Below are 11,985 nucleotides of genomic sequence, written 5' to 3' on the forward strand. Positions count from 1 at the left end.
TACATCACATGACTGCAATCACATTATCTCTAACACTGGAGTATTAAAAAGTCTATGTTCTTATTGGTGAAATAACTGTTTTGACTATCATCAAATATCTGAATACTGAGTGTTTCTGGCCCTTGACACTGTCCTATACCTTACAAGGTGTTTACAGGTGAAATAGGAACATTGTTGGCACTCTGTGTGCTTAATGATTCCTAAGAACTCACATGAACTGAGCAAATGAGATAGAAACATGGCATTATTAATTACACTAATTACCTGCTTTGTGATTATTCTTACTACTTCACAGCCTTGCCAGACCCCTGATGACTTTGTGGCTGCCACTTCTCCAGGACATATCATAATTGGAGGTTTATTTCCTATTCATGAAAAAATGTTGTCCTCAGAAGACTATCCCAGACGACCAGAAATCCAGAAGTGTGTTGGGTGAGTAAAGTCTCAAAAAACACATTTTCATTTCAAAGTTCTGTCATGAGCCTAGGACATATAAACTGTTGATTTGTATTAATATCTAAATCATTTTTAAAATAAACTCATATATATTTGTTAAGTTGCATATGGTTAATCTTGCAATCCTTCTTTAAAAGAGAGTAATAACAGCCCTAGATGTATAATCAAACAACTTCCAAGTGCAGAGGACATGAATGCTTTTCATTAATATCTTTATTTAGATTTTGTCTTTAAAAAATAATGCCTGAAGTCACTTGAAAAGACATTGTGGCCTATTTTTCACTACAACATACATAGCCCACATGTATTTCTATCACACACAACATGTATTGTGTTTTAAAAACAGGTCTATTATTTAATGCTTTGTTTAAAACAGACTACAGTTGAATTTTTTCTTACATTTTTTTCAATACTGCATTCATTTCATTCCAGAAATAGTTTAACTCTTTTATGATAAATTAAGATCCTCCTCAACTCAAAGTGCTCCTTCCTCCTGGATGAACACTTTGTGTAGTGAGAGCTTACCTACAAAAAAGACATTTCACTGGCACAGTATAATGTGAAAAAGTAAAGCTGAGTGGACGATGTTGCAAATGGATTTCCCTTAAGGAGAACAGAATATTCTAATTCTCATTTCCGTTTTGGGACAAGCTAATTATTTTGTAAACTTAGGTAGATCACTTAAACTTTGAGTTCCAGTTTCAATTATCTCACCTGTAAAACAAAGGCCTGGATAACCTCTAAGGACACAAGCAGCATCAGCTTCTGTTGCTATGGAATGTGCTCCTCATGCTTCCTTCCTACTCTAAAATTCTGATTCTATTTTTATGTTTCTGTGTCTAAGTTTGTGTTTTTTTCTCTTACCTTTCTTTCTTTGTCAACAAAGTATCTACCAAGCCCTCTAAGAATACTTACAGATAAAATGTGATCCCATGTCACACTAAGATTTCTTCTTGGCATTCTCCGTAAAAGTTGGGCACTTTGAACTGTTGTCATCATAATCATTGATTAGCAGGAATACCAGAGAATGGTAAGACAATAATAATTAATGAAGATTTTTCAGAGCACTACATTGGTACACAAAGAATGACTGCAGAGTTGAGGCCCGCAATTGCAGACCAACAATTAAGGATAGAAAACACTAAATAATTATTTGACCAAATAAGCAAATTTCCTGTTTTAAAAAATCACTCAGTTGAAAATCTCTTACCTTTATATCACTCATCAAGAGAAATAGTACTCACTCAACATTGCATAACTACGTATTAATTGCCTACATTACCTGCACCCTATTATAGGCACTGGCATACCAACATGAATACACCAAGGAGGTTCCAACTCTAATGGAGCTTACATGTGGTGAACTCCAAAAATATATAATTTAATGTCAGACTACCTATTCATTTACCCCTTTTCTCTTCTATGATTCTCTTTTTTTAATTGATACATATTAGTTTACATATTTATGAGGTATATGTAATATTTCATTATATGCCTAGAATGTCTAATGATCAAGTCAGGCTTTTTGAGGTGTCCAACACTTTAAGTAATGTCACTTCTATACATTGGAAACAATTCAAGTCCTCTCTTCTAGCTACATTGAAATATACAATACATTGTTGTTAACTATAGTAACTGTGCTGTCAAGCCATTGAACTTCTATCTTTTATCTATGTTTATACCCACTAATCTACCTATCTTTATCCCTACTCCTACCAACCCACCTTCCCATCTTCTAGTACCTTTATGATGTCAACTTTCTACCTTTATGGTATCACTGGTTTTAGTTCCCACATATGAATGAGAACATATGGTATTTGTCTTTCTGTGCCTGAGTTATTTCACTTAACATAATGGCCTCCAGTTTCATCCATGTTGCTGCAAATGATATGATTTTATTCTTTTTTACGGTTGAGTAGTATTCTGTTCTATATATATATATACCACATTTCCTTTACACATTCTTCAGTTGTTGGACACAAGTTTATTCCATATCTTTGCTGTTAAAAATAGTGTTATGGTAAGCATGACTGCAGGTATCCCTTTAAAATACTGATTCCCTTTTCTTTGAACATATACCCAGTAGTAGCATTACTGGATTACATTTATCATTTTTAGATTTTTGAGAAATATCCATACTGTTTCCAATAGGAGTTGTACTAATTTACATTTTCTCCAACAGTGCAGATGAGTTCCTTCTTCCACATGTCCTTGCCAGCATCTGTTTTTGTTTTTGTTTTCGTCTTTTCAGTAATAGCTATTCTAACTGGGGTAAGATAATATCTCATTGTGGTTTCCATTTGCATTTCTTTGATGATTAGTGAAGCTGAGCATTTTTTATATATCAGTTGGCCATTTGTATGTCTTCTTTTGAGAATTATCTGTTCGTGTTCTTAGATAACTTCTTAATGAGATTTTGCTTTTTTATTATTGAGCTGTTCCATTTCATGTATATTCTGAATATTAGTCTTTTGTTAGATGAATAGTTTGCAAAAATCTTCTCCCATTCAGTGGTTGTCTCTTCACTCTTGGTGGTTTTGTTTCCTGTACAAAGATTTTTATTTTAATATAGTCCCGTTTGTTTATTTTTCTTTTAGATTTTGAGGCCATAACCCATAAAATCTTTGCCTAGACTGATGTCCTTAAGTGTTTTCCCTATGTTTTCTTCTAATGGTTTTATAATTTAGGATCTTATGTTTAAGTTCTTAATCCACTAGAGTTGATTTTTGTATACAGTGAGGGAAAGGAGTCCAGTTTTCTTCTTCTGCATATGGATATCCAGTTTTCCCTGTACCATTTATTGAATCCCTTCCCCCGTATATGTTCTTGGCTCCTTTGTCAAAAATCAGTTAGCTATAAATATGATTTATTTTTGAGTTGTTTATTCTGTTCCCCATTGAGCTACGTATCTATTTTTATGCAGACACCATGCTGTTTTGGTTACTACAACCCTGTGATATAATTTTGTCAGGTAGTTTGATGCTTCCATCTTTGTTCTTTTAGCTCAGGATTGCTGTGGCTATTCTGGGTTGTTTTTTTGTTTGTTTGTTTCATACAAATTTTAGGAATTTTTTATATCTGTGAAAAATGATGTTGACATTTAATAGGGATTGCATCGACTCTACATGTTGTTTTGGACATTATGGTCATTTTAAACATTGTTATTTTTTCTGATCCTTGAGCATGAGAAGTCTCTCCATTTATTTGTGTTGCTTTCATCAGTGTTCTGTAGTTTTCCTTGCAGAGATCTTTCACCTCCCTGGTTAAATTTATTCCTATGTATTTTTTGTAGCTACTGTAAATTGGATTGCTTTCTTGATTTCTTTTTCAGCTATTTTGTTATTGGTGTATAGAAATGCTATTGATTTTTGTATGTTAATATTGTATCCTGAAACTTTACTGAATTTATCAGCTCTAAGCGGTTTTTTTGTTTGTTTGTTTGTTTGTTTTGTTTTGTTTTGTTTTAGACAGAGTCTTGCTCTGTCGACAGCCAGGCTGGAGTGCAGTGGCACAGTCTCAGCTCACTGCAACCTCCGCCCCTTGCATTCAAGCAATTCACCTGCCTCAGCCTCCCGAGTAGCTGGGACTACAGGTGTTCGCCACCATGCCCAGCTAATTTTTGTATTTTTAGTAAAGATGGGGTTTCACTATGTTGGCCAGGATGGTCTCGATCTCTTGACCTCGTGATCCGCCCGTCTCGGCCTCCTAAAGTGCTGGGATTACAGGCGTGAGCCATGTGGAGTCTTCTGATATTTCTAAATATAAGATTATGTCAACCGCAAAGAGAGACAATTTGACTTCCTCTATTTCAATGTGTTTGCCATTTGCTTCTTTCTCCTGCCCTTTCTGTGGCCAGGACTTCCAATACTATGTTGAATAAGAGTAGTGAAAGTGGGCATCCTTGTCTTGCTCTAGTTCATAGAGAAAAGGCTTTGCACTTTCCCCAGTCAGTACGATGTTAACTATGGGTTTGTCATATGTGGTCTTTATTATTTTGCAGTATGTTCTGTCTGTGCCTAGTTTGTTGAGAGTTTTTAATCATGAAAGGTGTTGTATTTTATCAAATACTTTTTCTACATCTATTGAGATGATTACATAGTTTTTGTCCTTCATCCTGTTTATATGATGCATTACCTTTATTGATTTGTATATGTTAAACTATCTTTGCATGGTTGATATTAAATTTAATCATGCTGTATTATCTTTGTGATGCACTGTTGAATTCTATTTGCTAGTATTTTTTCGAGCATTTTTGCATGTATATTCTTCAGAGATATTGGTCTATGGTTTTCTTTTTTTATTGTGTCCTTATCTTGTTTTGGCATTAAGCTAATGCTGACCTCATAGAATGAGTTAGAGAGAATTCCTTCCTCTTGAATTTTTTGAAGTAGTTTAAGGAAAATTACTATTATTTCTTCTTTATATGTTTGGTAGAATTCAGCAGCAAATCCATCTGGTCCTGAGCTATTATTTGTTGGAAGCTTTTTATTACTGATTCAATCTTGCTATTTGTTATTGGTCTGCTCAGCCTTTCTATTTTTTCCTGATTTAAACTTGGTAGACTGTATGTTTCCAAGAATTTTCACATTTCCTCTAGGTTTTTCCATTTGTTAGCATATAATTGTTCCTAATAGTCTCTGATAATCTTTTATATTTTTGTGGTATCAGTTGTAATGTCTCCTTTTTTCATTTCTGATTTTGTTTATTTGGGCCTTCTCTCTTCTTTTTTCAGTTAGTCTAGCTAGTGATTTATAAATTTTGTTTATCTTTTTAAAGAATCAACCTTTCATTTTATTGATTCTTTGTGTTGTTTTTTGGTCTCTATTTCATTTTGCTCTGCTTGATCGTTATTATTTCTTTCCTTCTACTAATTTTGGATTTGATGTGTTCTTGATTTTCTAGTTCCTTGAGGTGCATTCTCAGGTTATTTGAAATCCTTCTACTTTTTTGACATAGATGTTCATTACTATGAACTTCCCTCTTAGTACTGCTTTTGCTGTATCCCACTGGCTTTGGTATGTTGTTGATATGGTTTGGATCTGTGTCTTTGTCCAAATCTCATATCAAATTATAATCCCTAATGTTGGAGGTGGAGCCTGGTAGGAGGTGATTGGATCATGGGAGCAGTTTCTTAGAAATGGCTTCGTGCCATCTCCTAGTGCTGTTCTTATGATACAGTTCTCATACCATCTGGTTGTTTAAAAGTGTGTAGCATATCCCCCTCTCGTTCTTCCTTCTGCTCTGACCATGTACAGTGCCAGCTCCCCCTTTGCCATCTCCCATGATTGTAAGTTTCCTGAGGCCTCCCAAGTTGCTAAGCAGATGCCAGCATCATGCTTCCTGTACAGCCAGCAGAACCATGAGCCAATTAAACCTCTTTTCTTTATAAATTACTTAGTCTCAGGTATTTTTTTTATTTGATGCAAGAATGGGCTAATACAGAAAATTGGTACTAGAGAGGTGGGCATTGCTATAAAGATACAAGCAGCTCTGGAACGGGTTAATGGTCAGTGGTTGGAACAGTTTGGAGGGCTCCAGAGAAGATAGGAAGATGAGGGAAAGTTTGAAACTTCCTAGAAGCTTGTTAAATTGTTGTGACCAAAATGATGATGGTGATATACATGGAAAGTGAATTTCAGGCTGAGGAGGTCTCAAATGGAGATGAAGAACTTATTAGGAAATGGAATAAAGGTTATCTTTGCTATGCATCAGCAAAGAACCTGGTGGCATTTTGCTCCTGCCCTAGGGATCTGTGGAAATTTGAACTTGAGAGTGATGATTTATGGTATCTAGCAGAAGAAATTTCTAAGCAGCAAAGCAGTTAAGGAGTTGCCTGGCTGCTTCTAATAACATAGCTTGTGTGTGTGAGCAAAGAAATGGCATAAAACTGGAACTTATATTTAAAAGGAAAGCAAAGTGTAAAAGTTTGAAAATTTTGCAGCCCAGCCATGTGTCAGAAAAAAAAGCAAAACATTTTTTGGGGAGGAATTGAAGTTGGCTGCAGAAATTTGTGTAAGTAAAGAGGAGCTGAATGTGAGTACCCAAGACAATGTGAAGACTTCAAAGAAATTTCAGGGACCTCCCTGGCAGCCCCTCTTATCACAGGCCCAGAGGCCTAGTAGGGAAGAATGATTTCATGAGCTCAGACCAGGGCCCTGCTGCTTCTTGTGTCCCAGCTACTCCAACTCCAGCTTGTACCAGTGTGCCCTGAATGGGAGACATGGAGTCAAAAGAGAATATTTCGGAGGTTTAAGATGTAATGATTGCCCCTGCTGGGTTTTGGATTCACACGGGTCCTGTAGGCCTGTAGGCCCTTTCCTTTGGTCAATTTCTCCCTTTTTAAATGGGAGTATTTACCAAATGCCTGTATTTCCATTGTGTCTTGGAAGTAACTAACTTATTTCTAATTTTGCAGGCTCATAGGCAGATGGGAATATTCTTGTCTCAGATGAGACTATGGACTTTGGACTTTTGAGTTAATGCTAGAATTAGTTAAAAGTTTGGGAGGCTGAAGAGGAGGAATGGTTGTATTTTGCAATGTGAGAAGGACATGAGATTTGGGAGGAGCCAGGGATGGAATAATATGGTTTAGATCTGTGTCCCTGCCCAAATCTCATGTCAAATTATAATCCCCAATGTTGGAGATAACCTGGTGGAAGGTGATTGGATAATGGATGGTTTAGCATCATCCCACTAGTGCTGTTCTTGTGATAGAGTTCTCATGAGATCTGGTTGTTTAAAAGTGTGTTACATCTTCCCTCTCTCTTTCTTTTTTTTTTTTTTTTTTGCTCTGGCCATATGAGGTGTCAATGCCTCTCTTTGCCTTCCACCATGATTGTATATGTCCTGAGACCTCCCAAGAAGCTGAGCAGATGCCAACATCATGCTTCCTGTACAGCCTGCAGGACTATGAGCCAATTAAACCTCTTTTCTTTATAAATTACCCAGTCTCAGTTATTTCCTTACAGCAGTGTGAGAAGGGGCTACTACAGTTGTTTCCATTTTTGTTTGTCTTAATAAGTTTTTTGATTTCCATCTTAGTTTCTTCATTAACCCAGTGGTTATTCAGAAGCATATTATTTAATTTCTTTTGATTTTTATAGTTTCTAAAGTTCCTCTTGTTATGGATTTCTAATTTTATTCCATTGTGTCCTGAGAATATATTTGATATAATTTTTATTTTTATATATTTGTTATTACTTGTTTTATGGCCTAATATATAGCCTGTCCTGGAGAATGTTCCATGATAAGAATGTGTATTCTGCAGTTGTTGGATAAAATGTTCTGTAAATGTGTTAGGTCCACTTGGCCTAACGTTCAATTTAAGTCCTTTTCTTGAGACAAATTCTCACTCTGTTGCCCATGCTGGAGTGCAGTGGTGCAATCTTGGCTGACCGCAACCTCCATTTCCTGGGTTCAAGCAATCCTTCCACCTCAGCCACACAAGTAGCTGAGATTACAAGTGTGTACCATCATGCCTAGCTAATTTTTGTATTTTTAGTAGAGATGGGCTTCATCATGTTGGCCAGGCTGGTCTTGAACTCCTGACATCAAGTGATCTGCCCTCTTCAGCCTCCAAAAACTCTGGGATTACAAGGGTGAACTACCATGCCCAGTAGTAAGTTCATTATATTTTTGCCAATTTTCTGTCTAGACGATCTACCTAATGCTGAGTGGGGTGTTAAAGTTTCCCACTAATATTGTATTGGAGTCTCTCTCTTTTTAGATCTAGTAACTTTTGCTTTATGAATCGGGGTGCTTCAGTGTTAGTTGCATATAAATTTTAAATTATTTCCTCTTCCTTGATTGATTCCTTATCACTATATAATGACCTTCTTTTACTTTCTCTACTATGTTGGTCTTACAGTGTTTTATCTGATATAAGCATAGCTACTTCTGCTTACTTTTGTTTTTTGTTTGCATGGAATATCTTTCTGTATCCCTTTACTTTCAGTCTATATGTGCTTTTATATGTAAAGTGCATTTCTTGTAGGTTCCATATAACTGGATTATGCTTTTTTAAATTTATATATCCAGTCTATATCTCTTAAGAGAAAAATTTAATCATTTTACATTCAAGGTTAATATTGAAACATGAAGTTTTGTTCCTGTCATGTTGTTGTTTACTGGTTGTTTTATATATTCTATGTTCCTTTCTTTTTTTCATTTTTTGACATTGTGATTTGGTAGATGAATATCTATAGTAGTATCAATTGAGTCCTTTCTCTTCTTCATTTGTGTGTTTGCTTTGCCATTGTTTTACACTTTCTTGTGTTTTCATGATGATAAGCAACATCATTTCCCTTCCAGGTATAGAACTCCCTTGAGCATTTGTAGGGCCAGTCTAGTGGTGCTGAACTCCCTCAGCTTTTGTTTGTCTGGGGACAACTTCATGTGTCCTCCATTTATGGATAATTATTTATGGATATAATATCCTTGGCTGGCAAGGTTTTTTCCTCATATCATCTCATTCTCTTCTGACCTATAAGGTTTCTGCTAAGACATCTTCTATTAGTATGATGGGATTTCCTTTATAGATGACTAGATTCTTTTCTGTTTTGAATTCTTTGTCATTGACTTTAGACATTTTGACTATAATGTGATGTGGAGAATTTGTGCATTGTGTATGTTTAGGGATTGCTGGGCCTCCTGTATCTGGATGTCTAAACCCACTGCTAGATGTGGAAAGTTTTTATTATTTTTATCTATTTTTTTTAATACGTTTAACTATCTCAATCTCTCTTTACCTCCTGGGATATCAGTAATTTATATATTTGGTCACTTTAAGGTGTTCCATATATCATGAAGGCTTTGTTTAGCTTTTTTAAAATTCTTTTTCTTTTCTTTATCTTTGCAAGGCTGGGTTATTTCAAAAGTTGAAACTGAACTGTCTTCAGGTTCTAAGGTTCTTTATTCTGCTTTATCTAATCTATTGTTGAAGGTTTCAAATGTATATGTCATCATTCAATAAATTGTTCCATTTCAGAATTTCTGTTTGATTTTTTTTATGACATCTATCTCTTTGGTAAACTTCTCATTCATATCCAGAATTGTTTTTCAGATTTATTTGTATTGTTTTTCAGAATTATCTTGTATCTCTCTATGCTTCTTTAGAATCTGTCATTTGAATTATTTTTGTGAAATTTCATAAATTGCTTTTTGATTGAGATCTGTTTCTGGAAAATTATTATGTTCCTTTTTTAAAAAATTTATTTAAATTTTTTTTCTTAAAGACCAATATGATAGTATATCTTCCTTTAAAAGCATCATCTTTTCTTGCTTTTTAATGTTTCCTGTGTTGTTATGTTGATATATGTAAATCTGATGCTTCAGTTGCTTCTTCCAAATTTTAAGAATTTGTTTTTTGTAGGGGGAGAATGTTTAAGGATGAATAGATAGTGTTAGTTGGGCAGGGTACTTTGGCTTTTATTCTGGTTGCAGTAGTAGTATAGTTTCTTTGATTTCTTTAGCTGTTAATAGCATAAGTGGCATCTGACATTTCCTCAGTGGGTTAGGGTACAATTATTAGTGGGGGTTATGGTACAGTTTTTCTGGTGACTGCGATGCCAAGTAAGCCAGTCTTTGAGCCTCAGTGGTGTTAGCAGTGGGCTGAGTATGCCTGTCCTTATGTCCCAGGGCAGCATACATTGGTATCAGTGTTTGGTCAAACCAGGCCAATTCTTGGGACTCCACGCTCCTTATTCAAATGCTGGTAGTGAAATTCATGGAACCAGCAGGTGGGTGATTTCTTGGGCTCTTGAGAAGCTGGTGTGGCATCTGTGATGGCAACGGCAGTGACAGGGTGACCCTCTGAGTCCTGAGTGGTGCACACTAATGTTGGTTATGCCAATGATGAGCTGAGCTTACTTCTCTTTTTTAATTGAAATTTTAATTAGGGAATTAAAGTTTTTAATTAAATTTAAAATTTTAACAAAGAGGGATATTATTGTTCATGGTTTTGATATTATAGTTTCTTTTCAGTTCATTATGTTTTGATAAATTGAGCTATTTGAATATTACTAATTGTAATTGCAAGCCATGGTTCACAATGACAAATACTAATATTCAAATAGTTTAACTTATTAATACATTTTTTAATTATTATTATTTATTTCATTATTTTAGGGAAAGGACAAGAGTATCTGGCCAAGGAGCAACAAGTGAAAAGTTGGAATGTCCAAAGAATAGCAAAAAATTCAATCTGGCTAGATTAGTAAAGCAGAAGGAAACATAGTAAGAGATGCATTTGTACAGATAGAACCAGCTAAACATGGCTCACAATGACAGACAGTAATATTCAAATAGTTTAATTATCAAAACTTAATGAACAAAAAAGAAACTAGAATATCAAACCCTGAACAATAATATCCCCCTTTAATCATTTAAAAAGCATGTATTGAATCCTTTGTATACAGTGGTGGATGAAATAACAGTAAATCAGTAATCAGAAAATTCAGTGCTCTGGAATAGTCACAAATCAAGATGTATAAAAAACATCCTCTGAATGTGGAAAGAGCTATGCCTCAGAACTAAAATAAGGCCCTTTATCTAGGAACAGGTTGTTAGGACTTAATCAGAGCTGTTTAAATGTAATTCTTAACAGTCTTATTTACCTGGTTTCCAATCACACAAATTGGAATCAGAAAACTAAACGACAGGTTTATGAGTCTAAAAGGCAAGCATTTTGACAGTAATAAAATGCTGATATCTAACTATGAAAAGGAACAAAAATCAAACATATCTTCATATTGTAGTGTTTGATATGCTCAAAAAAGTCATCAAGAAAAGGTTAAATCTGTAGCACAGACTCCTTTTAAGAAACTGTGGGGCTTTATATTACCCTTCATAAATATTTCATAAAAAATTATTTTTAAATAAAATTTAGATCCTTTAAGAGATAAGCTTCACTCATCCAGAAATTGTTATAAGGAGATGTAGACAAAATGTGATACGGCCATGTCCATAGAGGAGTTATGATCTGATTTCAAAAAATACTTGTTTCCCAACAGCTTTGAAATATCAGTCTTTCTTCAAACTCTTGCCATGATACACAGCATTGAGATGATCAACAATTCAACACTATTATCTGGAGTCAAACTGGGGTATGAAATCTATGACACTTGTACAGAAGTAACAGTGGCGATGGCAGCCACTCTGAGGTTTCTTTCTAAATTCAACTGCTCCAGAGAAACTGTGGAGTTTAAGTGTGACTTTTCCAGCTATATGCCAAGAGTTAAGGCTATCATAGGTTCTGGCTACTCAGAAATAACCATGGCTGTCTCCAGGATGTTGAATTTACAGCTCATACCACAGGTAGGTTTTGTTCTGCCTCCATACATTGATTTTCATCACATTTATTATTATGAAAGGATCAGGGAAACCTGAGGAAACTAGTTAGGGAGTCGCTTTTACTTTAACTTTTCTTTGTTTTTAAAGAAAGGATGCACACCATTACAGATAGTATAGTGGAAAAGTGCTAAAGGATTAATCACCCCTCAATCTGTCAGGTCTACTTTCTGATCATTTTCA

The 11,985-nt window shown here is 35.1% G+C and overlaps 1 protein-coding gene across 3 annotated transcripts in view; it reads left to right on the forward strand.

Moving 5' to 3' along the window:
- The first annotated feature begins 238 nt into the window (after positions 1–238).
- The window catches only part of GPRC6A (G protein-coupled receptor class C group 6 member A), a 29,194-nt gene continuing 17,447 nt past the window's right edge, over positions 239–11,985 (forward strand). For all 3 annotated transcript variants that reach the window (XM_017549199.2, XM_017549209.2, XM_017549215.2), the window contains exons 1-2: positions 239–432; positions 11,466–11,769. In XM_017549199.2, the coding sequence (XP_017404688.1) occupies positions 239–432; positions 11,466–11,769 (498 nt within the window). The remainder of the gene's footprint in view (positions 433–11,465; positions 11,770–11,985) is intronic.

The sequence above is a fragment of the Cebus imitator genome, unplaced genomic scaffold, assembly GCF_001604975.1.
Source record: "Cebus imitator isolate Cc_AM_T3 unplaced genomic scaffold, Cebus_imitator-1.0 Scaffold11, whole genome shotgun sequence".
Lineage (NCBI taxonomy): Eukaryota > Metazoa > Chordata > Mammalia > Primates > Cebidae > Cebus > Cebus imitator.